We start from the raw sequence: 26,550 nt of genomic DNA on the forward strand, positions 1-26,550 counted from the left end.
AAGAGGCTTTGCGTCTTCTCCCCCGCCACCCGCTGATTGGCTAAACGCAAAAAGGGGCGGGAGGAGCCGTAGGAGCGTCCAAGGGGCGGAGCTGAGTGCCAGAGCCGAAAACTGATTGGAGGAACGGCCAGAGGACCGCCCCCTCCACTAGAACGTCTTCGCAACCTGCGCGGGGTGGGGCAGAGAGGGGGGGCGCTGTGACTGCCAGAGGCGCCCACGGTGGGGAGCAGGCGGGGGAGCCCCTGCAACGGCCCCGCCCACCGTCCCTGCTGCCCGCATCCTCGGACACGCTGCGCTGCAGCAGGGCTGCCCCTGGGCTTCAGGGCAGAGGTGAATGTGGCTGAGATAACGCCCGAGCTGTGCCCTGGGGACGGGGCTGGCTAGGTGTGGGGGCAGCTCGCTCTCTTGCTGTCTCTGGCGCGTTGAGTTAGTGCCCCAGACCTGAATGAGAACTGGGCATAAGCCTGAAAGCTTTGTCTCGCTCCCCAGCAAAAATGGGTCCAATCAAAGATATTACCTCACCCTCCCTGTCTCTCTCGCTGGGGTATGGCAGGGTTTCGGTGTGTGAAAGCTCCACGCCTGTTGTTTTTTGGGGGATGGGCAGAAGGGTAAGTCCAGGGATTCGGGAAGAGGGATGATTTCCACTTGCTACTGAGGATTAATTTGGCCTAAGCCTGTCCATTTCCCATTGTCAGTCTTAGCTTGGCAGCGCCTGGCTTTTAGAAGATGAAATTCATCTGCTGCTCCATGAAAGACACAAACCCAGCTGCATACAAGGGCACTACCAAATACCTACTGGGAAAGATTTTGCCTGTCCCCCATATCTTTCAGCTGCAGTAAATGTATGAAGTAATTGTAAGAGCAACACACCTTTCAGCCCTCATGTCTTTTGGCATGGTTCAATAGACTTTTGACCTCCAAGGAATGTTGCTTACCCATTACCCAACCCACCTCTTTCGATAGAGAGGCATAGTTCAGTTTTGACCAGCTGACTATGTGGCAGCACTGATTTCATTTACTGTGAGTACCATTTTTGCAATTTAGACCAAATGCTTAACAAAAATACAAATATGATTAACTGCTGTTAAAGATGGGGAAATATGAGTTGTGCTATTTTAAGAATAGATTTGTTTGGTCAGTAATTTAACTATGTTTAACTTATTAAAAGGTACTTTCAAAACTAAAATGCCATAATTATCCTATTTATTCCTTTAATACATTTGTTCATCGGTTTCTTACTTAGTCTGTTGCCTGACCTCAGGCTCACAATTCTTTCTCTGTCTAAATTTCAACAACAAATCTGATTTTTTTTTATTTACTACCATTAAGTTTGACTTGCTAACAACTTTTCAAAACTAATGTGAATTCAAATCTCTGACAGTCAGTAAGAGTATATTCAGTGTGGTTGTAACTCTGTCAGTCCTATTCTTAATATATAGTCTTAATGGAGAGACAAGGTGGATGTGGTAATATCTTTTATGGGACCAGCTTCTGTTTTTTTTGGTTTTCATTTCAGATGGCTAAATTTGGTATCTTCCACTGTTCTATGCAGTGTAGTTGTAGCTGTGTCTGTCACAGGATAGCAGAGGGACAAGGTGGTTGAGGTCCAAGAAGAGATTACCTCACCCTCTTTGTCTCTCCATTAAGAATATACTCACAACAAAATGTTTAGAAGCTCTAACAACTTGAATAATATTACACTAGATCAAACATGGCTTGGTTCTCTAGATCAGTCCCAGACTTGGTAAAAATCAGTGGATATACTAGCTATCTTTTATTTGTGCTAAATGGAGGGAGCAGTTAAATGCCCCTTTGTGTAGTGATAGCTGAAGGAAGAGGACACTAGCACACAGGGCAAGCCCAATCAGAAGCTAAGCCATGTAGATAGAAGGGTTTACCTGGGGACTGACTGGAAAAGCAGAGATTGAGGGATTGATTGGTTGCATTTTTGTGTGTTTGAGAGAGAGCGAGAGAGAGCTTTTTTGGGCACAGGACTCACTAGAGAGGCAGGCTCAGATTTCTGAGTATGGAAAACACCTCCTGTTTAACTAGCACAATTCAGGGCATCAGCACCTGTACTCCCCCTGTGTGGTCCAGCAAGGGCACCTGCTCAAGGCTTCTGGCTTCCCAGCTGTTGCTGCTGTTGGGTGGAGATATGAGTCTTTTTCTGACGGGTATTTCCATGCCGAACAGTTTCCTGGCTATACTGCAACCTCCCCAGCATCAGCCAGACTACCTAAGCAGGCTTACTTCATTTCTCTCCTCATAGATGTACACAGTGTAATTGCCACAGTTAAGTTACCACACAACTCTTTATAGCAAGCACATTTATTCTCAAGGTGAAAGCATTTTAGAAAAAACATATTAAAAACAAAAGAATCTATACACATGCTAATATTCTTACCAGAGATCACCTCATCACTCCCGAAAGGGCTTTGGTTGGTGATTAGTCTTTCAAACCCCACATAGGGGTCTCTCCTGTGGTCATAAAATCATCACAGCTTCAACTCAGAACCAGCACATTCACTCTTGTGTGGCCTCAGTAGGCCAAAGCCATTTCAACCCTTTCCTAAGGAATGGGGCCTTCTATGGACTGGAGATCCTGCCTGTTTGCTGGATCAGTTTAAACTGAGTTTATTTATCCCCAAATCCTTTCGCTATTGGTCCCTGGAGAATCCAGTTTCAACCAGTATATGCAAGCCTCTCTTTAGGCGGTGGTAGCTACACATCAATCATCATGGCAAATTCCAAAGGAACGTAGCTTCCTTTCACATTGAAAGCCAGCCAAATTGATCTCTAGCTCAGTCTTTAAGACAGTCTGACTGGATGTTCGGTCTTTCTGTCATTGGTGATCTTACTGCACCACCAAAGCTTTTGCTGACCACCTGATTACTGACCATGTAGTGGCATTCCTTAGTAAATGCACTCTGTAATTTGTTGGTCTTCCATCCTAATAATATGTCCATACCAAGAAAGCCACTGAAATTGAACTACTGCTGATGGAGGGAGTTGTTGGGTTCAGCTACCAATACCCTCATTGCTGAGGTTGTCCTGCACTTAATATGGAGCAGCTGGTGAAGACAAAGAATCAAAAATGTCAGTCTGCCACTCTTCATCCTTCCTCACTGCCCACAATACAGTTGGTATAACCATGGTTCTGTAGAGCCGCAGCTTTGTAGTAATCTTGGTGGCCCAACGTCTCCACGGATGCTGCTGAAGGGCCTGACACACATGGTTGCTGCTGTAAGAGCACGCCCATCTTTTGAGCATCCTCCAGCACTGACTGTTGCTTCCGAAGTACAGTATTTGACAGTCGCTACCTGCTTGATATCATGTCTGCACAAGTTAATACTGCACTGGTAGTAATCTGGAGCTGGAGGCTACTTGATGGTAATAGCCAGTGACTTAGTTGTATCTGGATTAATAACCAGACCAACGTGTGCTGCGTATTGCCTGACCAGACTGGCCATTAGCTGCAGCAGTTCACCAAACTGAGCCAACAAAAAATAAAAATGGAAAGAGAATGGTGAGGGGAAGAAGGTGCCCCTCACACGAGGGAAGGGGAGGCCACACAGACACTCTGCCATGGTGGAAGGTGGAAAAGAGGGAGCATAGAGAGCCCCTGAAATAGAGGGAAAGTGGGCATGCAGTTCAGTGTTCACTGTTATCCATTCTACTCTATATCATATGAATCATGGATATGAGTTCCAGGTTGTAAGGTCTAGCTGACATTTAAGTTTTGCTGCTATACTGGCAAAACCCTCTTAAGTGTAGATGCAGTTTATACCCCCCAAAAAAGTGCTTTTGCTGGTATAGTTTAGTTTATGCTACTTTGGCAAGCAAGATAAAATATAGTGGCAAAAGCCCTTTTATGCCAGTGTAACTGCTTCTACTAGGGCTTTTGCTGGTTTAGAAATGTAAAACACACAAAATCACACCCTTAACCAACATTGCTATACTAGCAAAAGTTTCTAGCACAGACCTGGCTTCATTCTAGGACAGGGGTGAGCAAACTACGGCCCAGGGGCTGCATCCAGCCCTCCAGAGGTTTTAATCCGGCCCTCAAGCCGGGGAGTGGAGTCCGGGGCTTGCCCTGCTCTGGCGCTCCAGCCAGGGAGTGAGGTAGGGGGTTTGCCCCGCTCCACTTGGCTCCAGAAGCAGTGGCATGTCCCCGCTCCGGCTCCTACACGTAGGGGCAGCCAAGGGTTCTGCATGCTGCCCCCGCAGCACCCATTGGCCGGGAACCGTGGCCCATGAGAGCTGCAGGGGCGGTGCCTGCGGACAGGGTGGCATGTGTAGAAGCCAGAGTGGGGACATGCCGCTGCTTCTTGGAGCTGCTTGAGGTAAGCGCCGCCAAGAGCCTGCACCCCTGAGCCCCTCCTGCACACCAACCCCCTGCCCCAGCCCTGATCCCATTCCCTCCCTATGAAACCCTTGGTCCCAGCCCGGAGCACCCTCCTGTACCCCTAATCCCCAGCCAGAGCCCTCACCCCCCTGCATCCCACCCCCAATTTCCTCACGAGCAGTCATGGCCCGCCATACAATTTCCATACCCAGTTATGGCCCTCGGGCTAAAAAGTGTGCCCACCCCTGTTCTAGGATGACCAGATGTCCCATTTTTATATGGACAGTCCTGATATTTGGCGCCTATTACTCCCCACCCCCCGTCTTGATTTTTCACACTTGCTGTCTGGTCACCCTACCTCTTTCTGACTTTTAAACCACTTCTGCCTTTTTATTAAAGAAAAAAAATGTAGTGTTGGCATATACTTCTTTATGAAAAAAATCAGTTCCCAGTTAAGTAAAGTGCCCCCAAGAGGAATGGCGCCAGAAAAAATAGCACAAAGAGAACATATTACAGGATCCCAGAAGACTTCTCAACTTTTGGCTACTTCTGCTGAGTTGCTACATACATGCTGGTTTCTGATAATTTCTGAAGTAACCCATATAAGGATCCACCACTGTAAACTGAAATTACTTAGTTCTGGAACACACAGCAGTATCATGTTGCCCCCTTTCAGTCCTGGTTTCTGAAATACAGAGACAGCATACAAGATAAGGGGCTTCTAACATGTAAAATGCGCCCTGGATTTGGTCTATCGCAATTAGAGATGGAAAACATCTAGGGTTTGGCTTCCTTGAGCTAATGCAGAGATTTAACAATGTATAGACTGTAGTCGTATTCATTTTTGTGCAACAAAAGTCATCTGGACTAATATGCTGCTTTGGTTACCTGCAGCTTTCCAAGTTAGCTTTACTTCCTTATTGGTAGAAGTATCAAGAGCTTTAATTCTTGTAAGCACTTACACATACTTTAAATCAGCTGTTGCCAGGTTACAATCATAAAGAGAGAGTAAACGATCATCTGAAATGCCGTATGCTAAGGAATAAATAAATCCTTGTTCTGAAACCAGACACGTTTTATAGGGTCAAAATCTGCTTTTATTTTCACTGGTAAAAATAGAGTTACTCCACTAGGAGTGTCACAGATAAACTATCTGTTCCATCTTGTGTTTATTGGTGGTGCTTGTAGTACCTTTCCCAGACCTGAAGAAGAGCTCCGTGTGGGTCAGAAGCTTGTCTCTCTCACCAACAGAAGTGGAGCCAATAAAATATATTCTCTCATCCACCTTCTCTCTCTAATATCCAGGGACCGATCCAGTGGTGGATCCTTATACAGCGACACTGCACGAGCAACAAAAGGGCAGATGAAATTCAATAGTGATAAATGCAAGTAATGCATCTTGGAAAACAACTACACATATATAATGATGAGTTTTAAATTAGCTGTTACCACTCAAGAAAGAGATCTTGGGGTCATCGTGAACAGTTTTCTGAAAACTTCAGCTCAGTGCACAGCAGCAGTCAAAAAGGTTAATGGTATGTTAGGAACTATTAGGAAAGGGATAGAAAATAAGACAGAAAATATCACGATGTCACTAATCCATGGTGTCCCCATAGTTGAACACTGTGTCCAGTTCTGGTCACTCATCTCAAAGAAGGATACAGTGGAAGTGGAAAAAGTTCAGAAAAGAGCAACAAAGATGATTAAGGGTACGGAATAGCTTGCATATGAGGAGAGACTAAAAATATAAGGGCTGTTCAACTCAAAAAAGAGATGATTAAGGGGGGATATGATAGAGATCTATAAAATCATGAATGGCGTGGAAAAAGAGAATCAAGAAGTGTTATTTACCCTTTTCCATAATACAAAACCAGGGGTCACCGATGAAATTAATAGGCAGCAAGTTTAATACAAACAAGAGGAAATATGTTTGCACACAATGCAGAATTAAGCTATAGAACTCATTGCTATGGGATGTAGTGATGACCAAACGTATAACTGGGTTCAGAAGAGATCTGGTTAGGTCCATCAATGCCTGTTAACCAAGATGGTCAGGGAGGACGTCTGTTGATACATATACTGGGAGGACATATTACTCCACACACTCCAGTCAGTTCAGTTCCCTGGGCTACAATGCCACAATTTCACACCTGCCCTCTAAAATCCAATTTAGCTGTGAGTGCCATAGTTTTGATAAGGCGTGAGTTATTCTGTTTTAATAGCTCTATAAAGAGTCATACTGGCTTCATGCTAGGTTATTTTCAAGTGGTTATCATGGGCAGCCAGTGAGCTGACTGTTGGGGGGACGCTAGTCCCCAGCCTCTCCCCTTCTGCCCTCCCTCCTCCACAGTAGCCCAGAGCACCCCCACTGTGGCCTCTGGCCCCAGCGCCGGGTGGCTGGGCAGTGCGGCTGCAGCATGCCAGCCCCAGTGTGCCGGGCGGCGCGGTCCCAGCGCCAGCTGCCCTGAGTCCCCTTGGCAGACCGGCCAGCCAGTTTGGGCCAGGGCAGAGCATCGGGACCGCACCAGGCTGTCTGGGGAGGTCTATGATACCCACCTCCCATGACAGGTTTTGAAGAAGTGGGCTGTAGCTCACGAAAGCTTATGCTCTAATAAATTTGCAAGTACTCCACCTCCCATGGTGTTTACCCTTTTTACCAGGTTATTCAAGTGTCTTTCCTGAAGGCAACTCACTCCCCCTCCTTTTCCTGTAGTGATAACATAGTTTTACGCACTGTCAGAAATGGCAGTCACAACCCCTCCAGCAGGGTCATTGATATACTTTGTATCTAGACTACAGCTGTTTACTCCAACCTACCGTAATTACCTCTATTTTATCTGGACTGGGTTTTAAACTATTCCTTATCCAAGCGCTACACATCCTGGGTCATTCATGCAACTGCCACGAGGGTGGAGGGTCAGATGAGAAGTAAGATTAGAATTGGGAGGCTGAAAGGTAGGGCTAGACATATTGAATACCTTCCTTGTCCTAGCCTCCCCAGAGACATTTGCCTTATCATATAGATAAAATTGTAATTTACCCTCTAGGGCATATGTATAGTATGGTTTTCCACTGGGTAGAATTTGAAACCTACAGGGGTGTAGAACTGGACACTCACTGCTGTAGCGCCTCCTGCCGGTCAGTCTGGGAATTAGCTCAGGAGCGCCCTCCTCTGGTCGGTTTCTCTCCTGCCCTTACCTGCACCTCTGCAGTCCCTTTATCTTCACCAGTTCAGACCCCACATCCCTCCCAGACACCGGTGCCCCTTACCTTGGGTTGCTGCTCCATTGCAGTATCCCCACACTCTGGGTCTCCCCTCCCAGGGGAACCCCAAACCCCTATACCCACCTTATACCTCAGTGGCTACTGCCAGTCATCAGGGGCAAACGGCAGTCTGAAATGACCATTCATCACTGGCAAGGGGGTTGGACCTGCTGCCTTTTCTTGCCCTGTCTGCCTCCCTGCAGCCCTAGTACCTCCTCAAGCCTTCACTCAGGTGGAGCTGCAAATAGTCGATCAGCCTAGGCTCTGGTTCAGAGCAGGGCAGGAAACAGAGTCACTCAGCTCCAACCTTGTACTCAGGTGGGGCTGCAAACAATGTCAGGTAACTCAGGCTTTCCTTCAGCTAGCCTGAGGGAGGGGGAGACTGCTACCCACCGCTTGGGTGGCAGGGGGGACGCAGGCCCTCCCACTCCATTGCATCCCAGCCCAGGGCCCTAAGGGTGGTGGAGGGGTCTGCCACCACGTCAGCGGGGATCCAAGTCGTAACACGCTGAATCACCCTCTGCCAGCATTGCAGCCAGACAGGGGTCTACCACCCCTGGGCCACTTGCACTCTCCCCCTGCAAGGGTACCTGCTGGTCCACTGAGATAAGGTGATCAGTGGGGGCCTCAGTTGCCAGCAGAAGTTATGCCGGGGTTGGGCCAGTCGGCGGTCCAGGTCACCCATCTGTCTCCTGAGGGGTCGAGTGGTCCGGGCCAGTCATCTGCTTCTTGTGGGGCCAGGTCATCCAGGGGTCCGGGCCAATCATCTGCACTCTGTGGGCTTGCTGCCACCTCCCAGCATGAGTGCTCAGGGGACATATCTGTTCCCTCCAGTGGCTATTAAAGTTGATGGATGTACTAAGTACCTTTCTTTCAAGCTAAATGGAAGGAGGAATTAAATACCCCTTAATGTAGTGATAGATGTAAACAATAGACAGCCACTGCCTGAGGCAATGGGCCATACTGAACAGAAGCTAAACTATGTGGACTGAGGGGTTTCCCTGGGACTGATTGTGAAACACAGTGGTTTGGCGATTGATTGGTTGCAGCTGTGTGTATTAGAGGCCGAAAGCAGGAGAAACAGGTGTGAGCAGGGCCCTTGGGGAGGAAGCCAAGAGACAGTGCTTCTTTTGGGCTAGAAGGGTAGACTTGGATTTCAGAGTGAAAACTACCTGCTATTAGGTCCTACCGTGTTCAGGGAAACAGGACTTTGTGTACATTGTATGTGAATAAATAGGATTGCTCTGAAGAAATACCTGACTTCTCTCATCAATTTCTCCTCCTAAGAAAAACAACCCAGCAAGGCCCCAAGTATTGGCTAGCAAAGGGGTAACAGCCATAATAGTAGTGACTAGTGGAGAACGATTTTCCTTTGGCTCAAATGATAGAGGTCTGTGTTTCTAAAACAGGAGGCTCTACCTTCTATATCTTCCTTGCACCTCCACATCTGTATGGGCAGTTTAATTGGCAACCTTGATTTCGGTATACACGTGGCCATGAATTTATTTCAGTTATCCTCTATATAATCGAAGTTGACTTGCAAACTTTCTGGATGAAAGATGCTGCAGCACTGTAAATTATAACATGGAAGCAAATGAGATTAGAATTGGCTGGAACTCTCCAAGGGCCAGTTGTGCAGATTCTACAAACTGGACCTTACAGATCTGTTCACATACATTGGCAACAGGCTAACACCTGACCGTTTGCTTAAAGTTTCAACTCTATTACTTTAATTTCTAAGGGGAGCTCCCCTGCCTTCCCTCTTGCTGCTTCTCGCGGCCCCAGCCAAACTCCTAACTTAACCTTTGCTGTCTTATCATTTTATATGTGTTTTCAGGAGGTGTTGGATGTCTGCTTCATGTGTCTTCAGAGGGGACTTCCAGGTAGGGACACACTGTTATACTGCAAACCCATCTGGGTCTTTCTGATGACAGGAAACACCTGCCCCCAGCCATATAGGAAAGGGGGAATAGGAAAACACTTCCATTCCAGCAGCTTCTATAAAAGCAGAAGTCAGATAGTGCATCACATTGTATGTGGCTACAGAACCAACTGGTTTAAAAATGTTGACAGTATTGAACTTTTAAACTTAAATACAGTGCTTAAATCTGTAATGAAAGAGGTGCTGGGACTCAAGCAATGTTTTTACTTTTGTAACTGATGCAGCAAGGCAGAGGTGCCAGGGCTGTGAACTGCCCAGGCCTAGAAGTGCTGGGGCTCAGCCCTGGCACAAATGAAGCACTGCTTAACTAGGGGCTGTGTTGATATCACAGACACCCCGACTAAGGAAGAGATCATGCAAGCCATCAAATCCTTAAAAAATGGGAAAGCTCCTGGCAAGGATAACTTGAATGCAGAATTGTTCAAGGTAAATCCAGATTTAGCAGCATCTATCCTGGCCCCTCTAGTTACGTCAGTCTGGGAAAGGGAAAAAATGCCAGGTGAGTGGACCAATGGGGTTATAGTGAAGTTACCAAAGAAAGGAGCTCTCAGTGATTGTAATAACTGGCGTGGTTTCACACTTTGATCTGTGCCAAGCAAAGTCTTGTGTAAGATCATAGTCCAGTGTATATCAGATATGTTGATAGCATTCTCAGAAAAGAGCAAGCAGGTTTTCAGAAAGGGCATGGATGCACAGACCAGATCTTAACTCTACGAAACATAATAGAACAATGCTTAGAATGGCAACAGCAGCTCTACATAAACTTCATAGACTTTGAGAAGGCTTTTGATAGCATTCACAGGACCAGCCTATGGTGCAATCTGCAGGCATATAGAATCCCTCTCCATATAATCAACATCATCAAAAGTTTCTATTTCAACTTTACATGCAGTGTTGATCACCGTGAGCTCAGTTTTGAAGTCAAAACAGGAGTACATCAGGGGTGTGTCGTGTCTGCAATCCTCTTCAACACTGCCATTGACTAGGTAATGCAGTGTACAACAGAAGACATTCCAAGAGACATTAAATGGACACCCTTCTCATCCCTAGAAGACCTGGACTTCACAGATGATGTTGCTCTCCTGTCATATACCCAACACCATATAAAAGGAAAAACAACTTGACTCAATGCATTCAGCCAGCAAATTGGACTGAAAATCAATCACAATAAGACAGATAATATGACCTTTAATATTGCCTCGCCATCCTTGATAGAGGATTATGTTCTCACCAATGTAGAAACATTCACATACTTGGGCAGCACCATCAGCCAGGATGGTGGAACAAGCCAGGATATCCAGAACAAATCAATAAAGCCAGGAACACCTTCAGGAGCTTAAATACAGTCTGGAAATAATAAAAAATACAAAACCAAAACCAAACTCAAGATTTATCAGAGCTACGTACTTTCAACATTACTTTACAGTACAGAATGCTGGGGAATGACAATGTATGACATGTCCAAACTGTCTTCATTCCATACAACCTGCCTCAGAAAAATCCTCTGTACCTTTTGGCCCAGAACAATCTCAAACCAAGATCTATTGACACAGTGCAATCAAGAGGATATGAGCACCATCATTGCCAGGAGGCACTGGAGATGAATTGGCCATGTGCTTTGGATGGAAACTGATTCTATCACCAGAGTAGCAATATGATGGACACCTGAAGGCAAGTGAAAATGAGGCCGCCCGAAAACAACATGGCGAAGAGCTGTGGAAACTGAACTGAAAAACCTGGGACACAGCTGGGGAACCATTGAAAGACTTGCCAGAAACAGACAGGAGTGGAGGAGCTTCGTCACTGCCCTAAACGCTAGAAGCGTAATGGTAACATGATGATGATGATGATAAATAGGGGCAGAATTGAGCTGTTAGTTTAAATCTCACTGTTCTCTGAACTACAAAGTTAATTGCATAACTTTGCTGCATACAATAATTAGTCTTATCACATTTGTCTTTAATGGTTCCTCACAACAGATTAAAGACTGGTAATTTTCTTTTATGTGATATTATCAGTTTCCATTTTTGTTAAATCAAGTTTCTAGCCCTCAAAGTTGCAGAGAAAATCTTGAAAATATGAACGCTGAAGGTCCAGAAACCAGAAGACATTTCCCCCCCCTTTTAAATTGTGATTTTTAAGCCCCTTATGATTTTGGGGACCTGACTCCTGATTTTTGAATGCTTGGGATTAGCAGTGGAGTTGTTTGTACATTTCCCATTTAGGTCCATGATCATATAGCTGGTAGGTGTGGGCACACCCCTGCATTAGCCTGGAGCCCTGTTAAAGTCATTGAGGCTCCACAATGGTGCAAGAGTTCACCCACTTGAAACGTTGCAGAATCAGGACTTTAAACTCTTGATAACAGACCTGCACTATGTCTAGAAAGGCCCCTCCACATCTAGAGCTATATAAATAACATTATAATAATTGTTGATTGATACAGTACAATAGGATAAGCATTTTACAGACCTTAAACTGTTTTTTATTTCTCCTCTATGTTATCAGTTAGAAATGAAACTACTGTGAATCAAAGAAGACATGAAGGTGCAGAAAATACTCATCTTTCTGTTTCATTTGCATGCTGTAGTTTCAGGTAAGTTTTAGCTGTGTGTTCATGGAAATGATAAAGAAATTAAAGGTTTTTTTTTCAAGAGGTGAATTACTTAAAAGGGACATTGTCAAGATAAAAATCATGGTAAAGAATCAGCTTAAGGCACTCAATTGATATGTCACTCAAAGCAAAATAAGGATGTCCTCATAAATGGATTGAATTGCAGCAAAGGAAACACAAACTCGGCCATGCTTTTTTCTCCTTTGATATATGAAGGCAGCTTGAAGCACAAGAAAGCAGCAATCTAAGAACAACAGAGTTTCTTGAGTAGGTAGGTCTTAGTATGCTGGAACTTTCTGTTCTAAAGCATCAGCCCCCCCCCCCACTTGAGAATCTTCATTATCTGTAGCAGGTCTGTTCTCCTCTGTAGGCTGCAGCCCTCGGAATACAACATTATGATGATATACCCTTGAGCAGGCGTGACGTTCCATTCAATAGCCATGGTTAACATACAGTCACCCTAGTTTAAGTCAACGTTGATCCCAATTCCAAATATATCAATCAGACACCAATTTGTAACAATTCTCTGATTATACCGACAGTATCAATTATCAGCTATTCTACCCGATGTTGCTCCCCAGGTCTTCAGGGTAACAGCAGAGAGAGCACACAGGAACTTTAGATCCAAATCAACAGGCTCCCTACCATCTGAGATAAAAGAACCTCAAGTAATGCTATGTTTAACTTATAAAGGGCTATGGTTAATTAGCTAATGTTGGTACAGCGTACTGGAGCTGTAAAGCTCTAGAGTAACTCCTCGCTTAACGTTGTAGCTATGTTCCTGAAAAATGCTACTTTAAGCGAAAGGATGTTAAGCGAATCCAATTTCCTCAGAAGAATTAATATATATAGGGGGAGTTAGGTTCCACACACACACACACACACACTCTCTCTCTCTCTCTCTTTCGCTCTCTCTCTCTCTAAGTTTTAAACAAACAATTTAATACTGTACACAGCAATGATGATTGTGAAGCTTGGTTGAGGTGGTGGAGTCAGGCCTGGTCTTCACTGGGGGCGGGAATCGATCTAAGTTACGCAACTTCAGCAACGTGAATAAGTCGACGTACTTAGATCTACTTACCGCGGTGTCTTCACCATTGATCCAGTGGGTAATGTAGACAAGCCCTCAGAGGGTTGGATATTTCCCAGGGAATGCTTTGCTGCTAAATGATGAACTAGCACTCGGCTGAACCCTCAAGGGTTAATACATGGTTGTTAATGTAGCCTCACACTCTACAAGGCAGCACGAATGGAGGGAGGAGACACAATAGACACATGGCAGTGGCTGCAAACATTCCCTGCGGAAACTGAACGTGATGATGAACCCACGCTATCCCACTCAAGTGCACCACTCCCTCCACTTTTCAAAGTGTGGAGGGGTGCATGCGTGTGTGTGTGTATGAGAGAGAGAGAGAGAGAGAGAGAGAGATGGAGACACAAACCGTGTGTGAGAGAGAGAGAGAGAGAGAGAGAGAGACGTATTGCCCCTTTAAGTACGCTGACCCAACTGTAAGTACATTGCCTTTTTAAATAGATCAGCAAGTTGAGACAGCAGCTGCTGCCAGCAAGCTCCCTCCATCCTGAGCCTTGTCATTTCCCCCCTCCCCCCGCTCTGTAGAGATGGGGTACAGGAGTGGGGGGAGAGGGACACCCTGACATTAGCACCCCTCTTCCCCCACCCTCGGCACAGCAAGCAAGTGCTCCCAGGAGGAGCACAGGGCAGTGTGGGGAGGGACAGCTGAACTGCCCGGCAATTGATAGCCTGCTGGGTGGCTGCCACACAGGGAACTTAGGGGAGCTGATGCGGGGACTGCTGGTCCACTCTGGTTCCAAGACCCCACCAGCTAGCTCCAACCGGCTGCCCTTCCTGCAAGCAGTGGACAAAGCAGGCGACTGCCAAATGACGTTATAAGGGAGCCAGGGCCGGCTCTACTGTTTTTGCCGCCCCAAGCAGTGCGCCGAATTGCCGCCGCGGACGGCAGGGGCAGTCCATGTGCCGTTAGGGCGGCACGCACGTTTCCGCGGCGGCGGCAATTCTGCGGCAGCTTCTGTCTTCAGCCAGAAGACAGAAGCCACCGAATTGCTCCCGGGGGCAGCTGAACATAGAAGCTGGAAGGCTTCCTGCTTGGAAGACTGGTGCCTGGAGCCGGCCCTGAAGGGAGCATTGCACAACTTTAAACGAGCATGTTCCCTAATTGATCAGTGACGTAACAACGAAACAACATTAACTGGGACGACGTTAAGAGAGGAGTTACTGTATAGAAATCCCAATTATTAGTTTGGGCACTGGAAGGCTGCAGTCTAGAATGTCAGTGATGCAGGGTTGAGTATGTCTGAACATGAGTGTCATGCATTAGAATACTGGTGTACTGAAGTAAGGATTATGTGACTGTCATCCCAACCTCCCTGCTTCAGGGAGGTCTGAGGGTGACATGAAATTATAACGATGGGCATACGTTTAAACAAACAAACAAATGGTGGGAGATGTGCACCTGTTAGGGCCTGAAGATCAATTCAGCTGGACTGCAGTTGTAATCTTATTTGAGGGTGGGGGGGGGGGAGGAAGTACATGGACTTACCTAATTTATTTTCGGTAACCCATTCAGAAATGTTCATGCACTTATAGTATGTGCATTGTGTTTTCAAGGTCCTGAAGAGGAAACCGGGCGATTTTCCGAAGATTTTATCCTTCCTTGCTTTTTTCCACCTGCGAAAGGTGAAGTAATTTACTGGAAGAAAGGGAACAAAAATGTGCACAGCTACTACTACGAGAAGGATCAGCTAGAACGTCAGGACTCTGCGTACAAGGGGAGAACATCCCTTTTTCATGAACAAATTCCCAATGGAAATGCCTCTTTGAAACTGAGTAACCTGAGCCTGAGTGATGAGGGCTCCTACAGCTGCTATGTGGGGACAAATCAAGATAAAACAGAACTGGAAGTCAGGCTTCACGTAACAGGTCAGGAGGATATTTAACATATCTGAACTGCACAGGTAGCAGATCTTATTCTCTTCCCTCTCACCTGAAATTGAAATACCTCACACCGGGTAGTAGCACCAATATCTTGCCAGTCTATCAGCACTAAAAGGCAGCTCTATACTTCACTGTTGCATTTCAGCAGTAAATAGGGTGACCAGACAGCAAGTATGAAAAATCAGGATGGGGGTGAGAGGTAATAGAAGCCTATATAAGAAAAAGACCCAAAAATCGGGACTGTCCTTATAAAAAATCAGGACATCTGGTCACCCTAGCTGTAAAAGAAATAACCTAGTTCTAGCAGAGGATGAAAAGCTACAGTGAAGTCATTTGAGGTTAAAATCACTGCAGGTCTGCGGGATGCAATTGGGTAGCGGGTGAACTTAAATAGTAAGTGTGGAGGGTGGATTCTCACTGAAGTTTGGAAACTGATGAGTGATAATGGGGCAAATGCAACACTGTAGTCGGAACTAAACACAAATAATTGGATTTGGCTTCTGTGTTCTGCAGATTCTCTCCTATATTATTCCAGAAAACCAATCACACCAAGTTAAGCCGAATGTTGAAAGTACCAGACTTTTTTTTTTTTGTCTTTACAGTTTCCCCCTCTTATGCAATGGAATATGAAAAACGAGACACAGAGAGACTGTTGAAATGTCTTGCCTTTCGTATTTATCCTGAGCCAAACATAACATGGGCATATAACAGTACATCTATGCAAAACACAAAAATGGAAGTAACTCAGGATGGCCCTCTCTATTTAGTTAGAAGTGAGCAGAACATTACAAACAAAGTTTCTTCTTACCAGTGTCACATTCAATTTCACAACCAAACTTGGACTGCTGAATGGAAAATGGAAGGTAGGATTGAACTATTCTCCATCCCTTAAACATATATAGCCCATGACAGTTGAGCCATAATGAGTGCATGCATCTACATTGTGCTGGATTGGTAGAGAGACAATAGTTAAGGTTACATAACCTTCCATAGAACTCAGCTGATTATAAAACCAGCTAGGCTGAGATGAGTGAAAACCCCTCAACATTCACCCCCAAATTTTAGAACTGTGAAATGCATTTATTTCGAGTGTGGCAGCTTCATGCTTAGGTTTTGACCATGTGGGTTTTCCACCTCCCAAGTTGCACAACAATGAATTTCGAACTTCGAATTTCGAACTATTTCAGATTCACAAAGGTTTCCTCAATAGGTTTTTGAACCTTATGACCCTGGCTGGAGTTTTTAAACACAACCATAATGTGGTTTGGAGTGTCATTGCAAACCTATCACACAGCATCACTGTCAAGGCTGCTTCCCCACTCTGAACTTTAGGGTACAAATGTGGGGGCCTGCATGAAAACTTCTAAGCTTAACTACCAGCTTAGATCTGGTCCGCTGCCACCATTCCCAAAGCTAATTCCCTTCCCTGGGAAGCCTTGAGAAACCTTTCACTAATTCCCTGGTGAATACAGATCCAAACCCCTTGGATCTTAAAACAAGGAGAAATTAACCATCCCCCCTCCTTCCTCCCACCAACTCCTGATGGATCAAGATCCAACCCCCTTGGATCTAAAAACAAGGAAAAATCAATCAGGTTCTTAAAAAGAAGACTTTTAATTAAAGAAAAAGGTAAAAATCATCTCTGTAAAATCAGGATGGAAAATAACTTTACAGGGTTATCAAACTTAAAGAGCTCAGAGGACCCCCCTCTAGCCTTAGGTTCAAAGTACAGCAAACAGAGATAAACACTCTAGTAAAAGGTACATTTACAAGTTGAGAAAACAAAGGTAAACTAACACGCCTTGCCTGGCTGTTTACTTACAAGTTTGAAATATGAGAGACTTGTTCAGAAAGATGTGGAGAACCTGGATTGATGTCTGGTCCCTCTCAGTCCCAAGAGCGAACAACCCCCAAAACAAAGAGCACAAACAAAAGCCTTCCCCCCCCCCCAAGATTTGAAAGTATCTTGTCCCCTTATTGGTCCTTTGGGTCAGGTGTCAGCCAGGTTACCCGAGCTTCTTAACCCTTTACAGGTAAAAGGATGTTGGCGTCTCTGGCCAGGAGGGATTTTATAGTACTGTACACAGGAGAGCTGTTACCCTTCCCTTTATAGTTATGACAATCACCCAATAGTAAGACTTGCCTATAGCCAACTCTAAATGGCTGTGGCTCGGCTTGTGCCCATTTAATACACTGGGGCAGCTAACTTTGTTTAGTGCACATATTAATTTTATATTACAGTAGCACTCAATAGCCTCAATCTGGATTTGGGATCCATTGTACTTATTACCGTAAAGATCACTTAGTAAGAGATGCTCCCTTTTTTTTTTAAATTGTCCCAATCCATCCCCGACCTCTTTCTCTCCCATTGTCCAGGTGACCCAGCCAGACATTACCTGTGGCTGACCTAAAGCATTCTCCTTTCACCCTGCCTGCTCTGCACAAGTAGCAGCGGGGAGGAGGCGGGGGAAACTGTTCCTCATCTATTGTTCTAGTTACCAATCTGTCCATCCCCTATTGCTTATTTGAGTCTATTCACTACCATTTGTCTTCCCTGTCTTCTTTCTGCCCCCCCCCTCTTCCCCAGATCACATCTTCTCACCTCTACCCAAACCCAAAGGGCCTGAGGGGGAGGGGAGTGGAGCAGCAGCCAAACAGATTGTCCAGATTCAAATAACAAAATACACTTGGGCAGAAAATAGATGGTGTCACTCCATAAGGAAAAACAGGGCCACTGAAATTTAGCTCTCCCCTATGGTCCATTTACTCCTGCTGCATCGGGCTTTTTTTGCATTCCCTAGAAATCCATTTCAGCAAATAACCATTGCTTTCCCGAGGCTCTTCTCTCTTAAGAAATATTTCTTAATTGAGGCAACAGCAATGAAAGAGCAAAGTTTCCTGTCAGATCTGCGTGACTGACCTTGACTCCACTACTCTGCGCTCCCTACAGCCCATGCACAGAACTCATAGTTCTCAATCCACTATGCACTCCGCAGAGCAGAATTTTGTTCTGAATGTATGTACTGTAGCATATTAACGTAGCTCATTAATGGAATCCCACATCTTAAAGGTCACATGGTGCTGAGTGTTATAAATGCCTCACATTGGCTAGAATTTGTCCTTACTAACAGCAAGTGAAATTCAAAAGGGTTAGGGGATTGGTCTGGATAAGCATCCAGATTTCTGGCTGCTTACCTGAACCTTTTGAGATCATGTAGCCTTTTGCTAGCCAGGCAAGAGGCAATGTGGAGTGCAGTTTTTTCCCCCCTGTTGGCCCTCAGAGTCACTCTCCATATCCCCTCATGTCAGCTACATCTACACTATGAGCTGGAGGTGCGAGACCCAACTTGTGAAGACATACTTGTACTAGCTCTCATTGGAGCTAGCGAACTAAAAATAGTAGTGTAGCTGCAGTAGCACGGGCAGTGATGACATGGGCTAGCTGCCCCAAGTACGTACTCAGGGATCAGGTGGGTTTGTAGCCTGTGTCGCTGTAGCCATGCTATCATGGTTACATTACTATTTTTAGCATGCTAATGTAAACGTGTGTACACAAGCTGGGAATCGTGCCCCTTGCTCATCATGTAGACCTCGTCCCACACACCAAGCATGCTAATGTAGTGTAGAAATGTTATGGCTCCCTGACCCCAATACAAGTTGCCAACCATCCCTCTCCATTCGTTTGTGCCTATTGAGGTGAGTCACTATTCTCAGTCATAAACTCTACACCTAGCACTGGTTGCAATATTTCATCCCAAGGCACTGTGAATTTGTGTGAGTATATGAGAATTTCTGTCCTACTTAATATCTTCCTTTGACCACTACTAATCTGTAAGTATCCTTTAGGAAGCCTTTCCCCCCCCCAAATAAAAGAAAAAAAACAGTAACACTCTCTGAATGTTAATATTTTTTCCCTCTCCTAATCCTTATAGTTGAGGACTCTGTTCCACCACTGTTGTTTACTTTAGGAGCTGTGTGGTAGTACTAGATTTTATTTTAGGCAATTAACTAAGATGAAATGTTAGGCACCGAACAATTGTGGTGTCCAGATATTTTCCTCCCTTAAAGGTAAAAAAAAAGAAAAAGAAAAGGATATCTAAATTTAATTTCATATTTTAAACTAGTACATTAATAATGAACTTTATTTAGAACCTGTGTTCTAAAAACCTTAGATCTTTAACCAAAAATAAATGGAGTCTAATTTTGCACCTTTTATGCTCTTTACTTTTTGGACTTCATGCAGCTTAGATAGTAAAAATAAACTAGGTGGTGCCTTTTGTTTGCATAAGAGTCAGAAAGCAAAGCTAACACAAGATTACAGAGTTAGTAGGAGTGACTCAATAGGGAAATGTTCACATCTAAGAAAAAACCCTCTTTGCATTGGCAAAAACAAAAACTCATTTAATATAAAGCAGTTGCCACCTCTCCACACCGTCACCCCTTTTTGTTTGTTTGCTTAAACCAACTACTAAGGCTAAACTACAGTGTCTGAAATGACTCTTTCAAGAAGTGGTTTCTGCAGTCGGATGTCTTGCGAAGCTTATAGGGAAGTATCAGTACAATTATATCAAAAGATTGCTTCAAAAATAGTGCACAAAAAGTCTGAGCATCCTTCACTTGCTCAAACCATTGCTTTCCCATTAATTGTTGCTTTTTAAATTGTATATTTCAGATCCGTTTTTTAAAAAGGAAGGAGATACTGTTTCAATTCCATGTGAATTTATGGCTGAAGGGTCTCCATATGCTAAAGACTTCATAGTTACTTGGACAATAATCAGAAATGCATCTACCTTGGTTCTGGCATCCTCTGACAACTCATCACAACCCCCTGAACAGTTTAAAACTCGATTCTTTTGGGAGAAAATCAATGAACAGGACTACTCAGTAATCTTAAGGGATCTTACTCTGGCAGACAGTGGAGAATACATGTGCAATATTTCAACACCTCACTATACACAACTCACTGTAAGAATTTTGCACATTGGGGGTAAGTTGCCGCAATTTCTACACTGCAGGTTGGGGAGAAAAAGGTCAATTCAAATCTGCAAAATGTCAGGAAAAATGACCTCAAGTCCTCTGAGAGACACAAGTTGAAGTTAATTTAACCATAAATTCCTTTATTGAACCAAAGACCTAATGGTATTTATACAATTGCTCTAAACATGCCTACAAAGCTGTTTACTACATCCAAACAGTAACAAAACATTTATAGGCATTTGATCAAGATAGTTACAAATTGGCTAACCCCAGGGGTGTTTAGACCCATATTGGTTGGCTCCAACTTGGTCAGACAGGTATTAACAATGCACCCTTTAAGAGTTTACTCTTTTATTCCCTTTAACAAACAAGTGATGTCATTATCAATGGTCAGATCTTAGCTAAGGTCAGATGGAGTTTCGTCTATAGCCAATTCTTTACTGCACCTGGTACCCAATTAATTATATTTTATTTCTATTATTTTAGGCCAAACCTTAAATAAGATAACACTGGTATTTTGAAGGGTTGCTACAAGTGTAACACAATTACTCTTCTTTATTATGGTTTCATTCTTTTTGGTTCCATGCTTTGGGCCAATTGTTCATGCTAATATCCCAACTCATTTTAAAATCATAGTTCATCTAAATCTAGTGTGGGCCTATATTCCTACAGAGCAGGGCCGGCTCTGGATTTTTTGCTGCCCCAAGCCAAAAAAAGAAAAACCACAAAAACCTGCGGCGCCGCCGGAGCCAGGGTGCGGGGGGACTCCCTGCTTTGGTGCCCCGGCTAGCGAGGCGGAGGGAGAGGGAGCGGGGGGAGCTGCCAAGAGGGCTCCGTGCCGCGGTCAGCTGGGAGGGAAGGACGCGGGCTGCCCTGCCGGGCTTGCTGCAGGGCGCTCCCCTCCTCTGTGCCGCCGCCCCCTACAGGGCGGCCAGAGCAGAACAACAACAAAAAGCGGCCGTGCCACCCTAGGATTGGGCCGAATGCCGCCTCGTACAATCTGCTGCCCCAAGCACCAGCTTGCTCGGCTGGTGCCTGGAGCCGGCCAGGAGCCGGCCCTGCTACAGAGGTAGAATAATGTCGTAGTATTTTATTAGAGAAATATTGATCTGGATGAGAAAAAAGCAAGGTTAGACTTTTCTGAATATTGGGATTTATTTACTTGAGAGATTTGGAGATTTTTTCTTATATCAGTAGCTGATTTTGGACACAACCTTGTGAGGTGCCAAGTGTCGTCGGTTCCCGCTGACTTCAGCGGGAACTGAGAGTGCCCAGCAACTTGCAGGATCAGGCCCTAAATGCCGTCTGTTGATGGAGACATCTCGGCACCAACTGCCTTCAGACATATGGTAAACTCACAAACCGCACTCTACAGTGCCAGCTGATAAAGAAAATTCACTGGACATCAACACAGTTATTTTGTATTTTTTTCAATTTTATGCCAAATAGAAGACATTTATTTAGACTTACAAAAGTGAATTTTTATATGCATGGCTAAACTTTATGAGACCTGTAGTGGATTTTTAGCTGTGAGACCTCTTGGCTATATTTATCATTGTAGTGCTGGGGACTCAATGAATAGCTTATCCATCTCTTTCCAGTTCTCTCTCAGTGAAGGTCAAATAGTAAGTTAAATCTAGTATTCAGAATTTATAATGTAAACAATTGTTAGGGAATGTAATTTGTTGTTTGTAGTTTTTTCTCCATGCAGTACTTCAAAGCGAAAACAAAAAAAAAAATCTCTCAATCACAGCGTTTGAGAAGCATGGGCTGTTAAATGCAATTACTTAGACCGGAGCTGGTTTAGGGATCCCAGCTCAGTCTTAAGTAAAATGAGAACTTTAAAGTACCTCACTTGCTGAGTGGGGAGGGAAAAGGGAAGAGATACAGCTGGACGTAATGAAGGGTGATGGAGAAAGAAGCAGTAAATTTAAACTGTGCCCTACCTTCTCCAAGCTTGGTGCAGATCTGAGAACAGACAGTGTTGCTTCAAGTGTGTGTGTGTCTGTGAAAGTTTAAATAGTATAGAGCAAAGAAAACAGGAGGTGTTTCTTAGACAGGATTCCAAACAACACGAGTTCTAGCTTTGTCTTTGTGCCTCAGAGAGCACAACCTGTGTGAGGAGCAAAGGTTTTAATTTAGGGACAGGAAAGGATCACGTTGTTCTATGGCATGTGTTAGCCAGGAGCTCAGACTAGATGATCTCATTGGTCCTTTCTGGCCTTGGCATAGGCGCCGACTCCGGGGAAAAATTAGCAGGTATTCAGAAGCCAAGCTCCCCCTGCCCTTTCCTCGCCTACTCCTCCTCTGAACGCGCCATGTCCCCGCTCCTCCCCCTCCCTCCCAGCGCTTCCCATCGCCTTGCCGCCTAACAGCTGTTTGGCGGCGCTTTGGACTTTCCGGGAGGGAGCAGGAGGATCAGGGAAGTGGCGCACTCAGGGGAGGAGGCGGAGAAGAGGTGGGGCAGGGACTTGGGGGAAGGGGGTGGAATGGGGGTGGAGACTTTGGGGAATGGGGGGGCGAGGGTGCTGCACGGGTGTGGGGGGTCAAGCACCCACCGGGCAAAAGGGAAGTCGGGGCCTATCGGCCTTGGAATCTAAGAATTCATGAATGTGGCTCTCAAATACTTCAGTTAATTTACCTTCATTCTCAAGATTTCTCCTGCAGTTGCAAATTTGAAATAAGATCTCTCTCTGTATACTTGGGATGGGTTTTACTACAAATTAATAAACAAGCAAACTTAAAATGAAAATCTTGCTAAGGCTAACTGCTATAAACTTTTACTAACCTAACTGGGAATGAGAGAGACTAATTATCAAATCAAGATCACAGATGGAACTGAGTCAATAAATCAAGGAATTTATTGAATTGATTCACCAACCCGCACAGGGTCAGTTCTTACAAATGGTAACTGCAAGATTAAAGGAGGCAGTTGTCTGTTTTGCTCTAAACCCCAATTGCAGGATCTTGCTCCTGGCAACTACACTGGCTGAACGTCTTAGACTGAGAATCAAACTTGTTTGCCTCTTGGCACTCAAGGTAATATTTAGCCTCCCCCCAACATTCCTATGTGCTTAGTGTCTTATTGTTGGCTTCTCCCTGATCTGATTACCCTACTTGGATAACATAGCAACTCTTACTTCCATTTTATAGAGCAGAGGGGTTTTGCTGTCCTCTTCGACTACCTGGCATCAGGGCCACCCAGAAGAGGGGGCAAAACGGGCAGAGAGTGCCTCCACTGAATGGCACTGCAACCCCAGGTGTCAGATCACAATGCTACTTCCTGAAATTTGACTCTGTGGTTCCTCTGTCACAATAATAAAACAGGGAAAAAAGGTTGCTTAAGGAAAAACAAAGATTCACTATTTGCTTGTGTGGTCTTCAGAGTCAAGAATGCAGCTTGTGGGACCAGGTGATGTGGTCTCTGGTTAGTACCTCTCACCAGCATGGTCTTCTGGGCAACTTGGCTGGTCAGGCTTGTGTAGCCTGTGGTTGTCTTTGTCTCCTGTTTCTGTAGGACCAGCTTTTGAAAGCAGGGATTTCAGCCTTTGTTGGTGTTGTGGTGGTCCAAGAACACACATTTTTCCCTGTAACGGTCAAGATTGTAGTTCTAGCTTACTCCACCCTATGGCACCTGACCTCCCTAGAGGTTTTCTGAGCAACTCAGGGCATTGTCGCATATCTTGGACCCTCACAATGTGGTCGAATCTTGGGCAAACTTGATCCTTGGTCAGTTTGGAAAGCCCTCCTTTTCAATAATCCATCATTAGGCCACAAGCATGTGTACTCCAAAAATATAAAAAGAGTGGGGGCAAGCAGGAGATGACTCTAAGGAAGCAATCTCACCCTGAAAGAGGAGGGGAGGGGCTACAGTTGGAGGGTGCAGATGGCTCCAAGTTCCTTAAAAGGCCGTAACACATTCATGAATATGACTAATGGCCCAACGAACATCTCCTTCTCCTTTCAGACGGGAAGCCAACAATTCTGTTTTGAGTCTCCTGAAACAATTTTTTCTTTAAAACCCTTCCTGCAAAAATCAATCAATCATGGTCTGAGGTTTCATCCTGATCCGAGACTCAATTCTTCTTACAGAAATGCAAAATGTTTCACTGGAAGGGATTTCCATTTCCCAGCCAGCTGTACTACCAGGTATAATATTTACTGCTGAGTGGTCCGGTTGCAAAGCAGTGGGGCTACTCATGGTAGTGAGCACTATATCCGAAGACAGTATTTACAGGATGGGGCCAGTTGATCTTGTTTTTAATTAGACTGTTATGGAAGTCACCAGGCATGGCCCCTCCCCCCATAAGGCCACACACACACACAGCTCTGCCTTGACACTGTGGCAGTAAGCAAAGGAGCATGTTTTCAGCTATTTGGGTTTCAAATGTACTTATTATTTGAAAATTTATATTCTCTTAAGATTGCAGGACCTTAAAAGCTTTTATTAAAAATTAAATTGCAATTCAGTGTTAAGATTACAGTCATGTTAATTGAAAGAACAGATTAGTTCCCAGCTCAGTTAGAACTTTATGAATTACAAACGGGAAAGAAGTAATAGACTCATGCCCATTAGAATCATAGAATATCAGGGTTGGAAGGGACCTCAGGAGGTCATCTAGTCCAACCCCCTGCTCAAAGCAGGACCAATTCCCAACTAAATCATCCCAGCCAGGGCTTTGTCAAGCCTGACCTTAAAAACCTCTAAGGAAGGAGATTCCACCACCTCCCTAGGTAACCCATTCCAGTGCATTGTGGACTGTTGTGAGTATTAAGTCAAGCCTGCACTGCTGTGTATTTCACTTAGATGGAGCACATAAGCTTTAAACCTTCTGAGACACTTGAGAAATGTTAATATTGTCTGTTTGTTTGAAATTAATATGAACTATATATTTTTAGAAAAATCCTCACGTCACCATTGGATAGTAGTTATAGTGCTACTGATCCTCATCATTGCCTTTGCTGTATGGTGTGCTGTGAAGGTATGTATTACTTTAATATCTGTTTTTGTAAAATCCCTTAGAACAAGATGTATGTAAAAATATAACTACCGGTACTACTAATAAGGTCAGAATTTGGATGCTTGACAACCATATTTGATTTGTTTTAGTTAAGAAGCTGGCAAAAGACTGAAAATATAACATCATAGGTTGTAATTAATATTCCCGTTTCTGCTACTCCTTGTGATTAATAGGCAGCCCCAATGCCCCTATAGACTGCAAGCAATGTCTGTGTTGCTCTGTTTTAGATGTTGTGTTGGCTGAGTGATCCAGGGTAGGTTCCTTTTGCTCTGCATATACCTAAGGTGAGGTCAGGAAGTTGTTTTTCTCTTCAAGAGCACACTACACCAAGCAGATCTAAAAAACATTCCCCAAATAGTCTACATTGAAAGAGAAGCTTCATGCAAGCATATTAGCTTTAAACTGCCCAAAAATTAATCTAGATGCGTCCAATCTCTGTTATTGAAATGAAAAATCAATTGCTTACATACACCTCTACAGAGCTTCTCTTCCCCCAAACTCTTTCAATCCTTTTCTGACACACAGATCCAAAGCTTTTAGGGATCCCCGGGGGTTGGGTCTGGTTTGCTGCAGATCCCAAGCCCTCTAAGGTTATAGGCCACCCCCTGCCCATACTTAGGGTATGTCTATACTACAGCAGCTACAGTGGTATAGCTACAGCATGTTATAGGTAGCTATAGGTACAGTTGCTGCAGTGTAGACATTCCTACATAGATGGAAGGGTATTTTCTGTCACTGCAGGTAATCGATCTCTCTGAGAGGAATCCTTCCATCATCTTAGCTGCATCTACAGAGGTGCTTAAGGTCAACCTAACTGCATTACAGGATGCAAAATTTTCCCCAGCACTGAGCGGTGAACTAGGTCGACTTGTTTTAGGTTTAGACTGGGCCTCACTCTTTGTACTGCTTTATTCCTTTCCATGTGTTTAGTGCAATAAAGGAACCTATGGGCTTCAATCCCTCACTCTGACCTAGACCAAATTCCTTTTTAATGTGGACTTCGTCCATGATGACAACTGTGGTGCATTGAGGACTGCATTAGAATTGTAAGCAATCAGTTCAGGAGGCTGCTTGCAGGCTAGGGAGACTCTGTAACAAAGCATGTGCTTGGTGTTGGTTTGAAAAGAGCCAGTTTAAAGGAAGAAGAGGTGATTTGTGCCTCCCTGCCTTAGGAGCAGCCTGCTTGTCTTCTCTCTGGTTTGGGTTCTTGTGTATTATTTTGAATTCTGTGAAATAGAGCAGTGTGATGTTGCAACCTTCTAGCAAGATTATTTGTTTTTATCTAATTTCTCTATTTGTATCCTATAACATAACAGATAAGACAGTGAAGGATGGAGCCATATTAGAAAAATAAAGAGAGAGCAAAGATAAAATGGCTGCATATGGACAGTTTACAATGTAATGAAGAAGGAG

At 44.5% G+C, this 26,550-nt stretch overlaps 1 protein-coding gene across 1 annotated transcript; it reads left to right on the forward strand.

Annotated features, from left to right (window-relative positions):
- Positions 1–607: 607 nt before the first annotated feature.
- On the forward strand, positions 608–25,155 carry HHLA2 (HERV-H LTR-associating 2). The gene is made up of 7 exons (XM_024200338.1): positions 608–1,020; positions 9,447–9,492; positions 12,060–12,147; positions 14,813–15,124; positions 15,742–16,002; positions 19,812–20,126; positions 25,016–25,155. Exons 3-7 carry the CDS (start codon positions 12,093–12,095, stop codon positions 25,153–25,155), a joined length of 1,083 nt encoding a protein of 360 aa, XP_024056106.1. The 5' UTR covers positions 608–1,020; positions 9,447–9,492; positions 12,060–12,092.
- The last annotated feature ends 1,395 nt before the right edge of the window (positions 25,156–26,550 follow it).

The sequence above is a fragment of the Terrapene carolina genome, unplaced genomic scaffold (assembly GCF_002925995.2).
Source record: "Terrapene carolina triunguis isolate 2854851 unplaced genomic scaffold, T_m_triunguis-2.0 Scaffold558, whole genome shotgun sequence".
NCBI classification, from domain to species: Eukaryota; Metazoa; Chordata; order Testudines; family Emydidae; genus Terrapene; species Terrapene triunguis.

Coding starts and splice junctions, on each gene's coding strand:
- HHLA2 (XM_024200338.1), top strand. CDS start 12,093: ATGAAGGTGCAGAAAATACTCATCTTTCTGTTTCATTTGCATGCTGTA. Junction 15,125..15,741: donor AGTCAGGCTTCACGTAACAG/GTCAGGAGGATA, acceptor TTGTCTTTACAG/TTTCCCCCTCTTATGCAATG. Junction 20,127..25,015: donor AAGAATTTTGCACATTGGGG/GTAAGTTGCCGC, acceptor ATATATTTTTAG/AAAAATCCTCACGTCACCAT.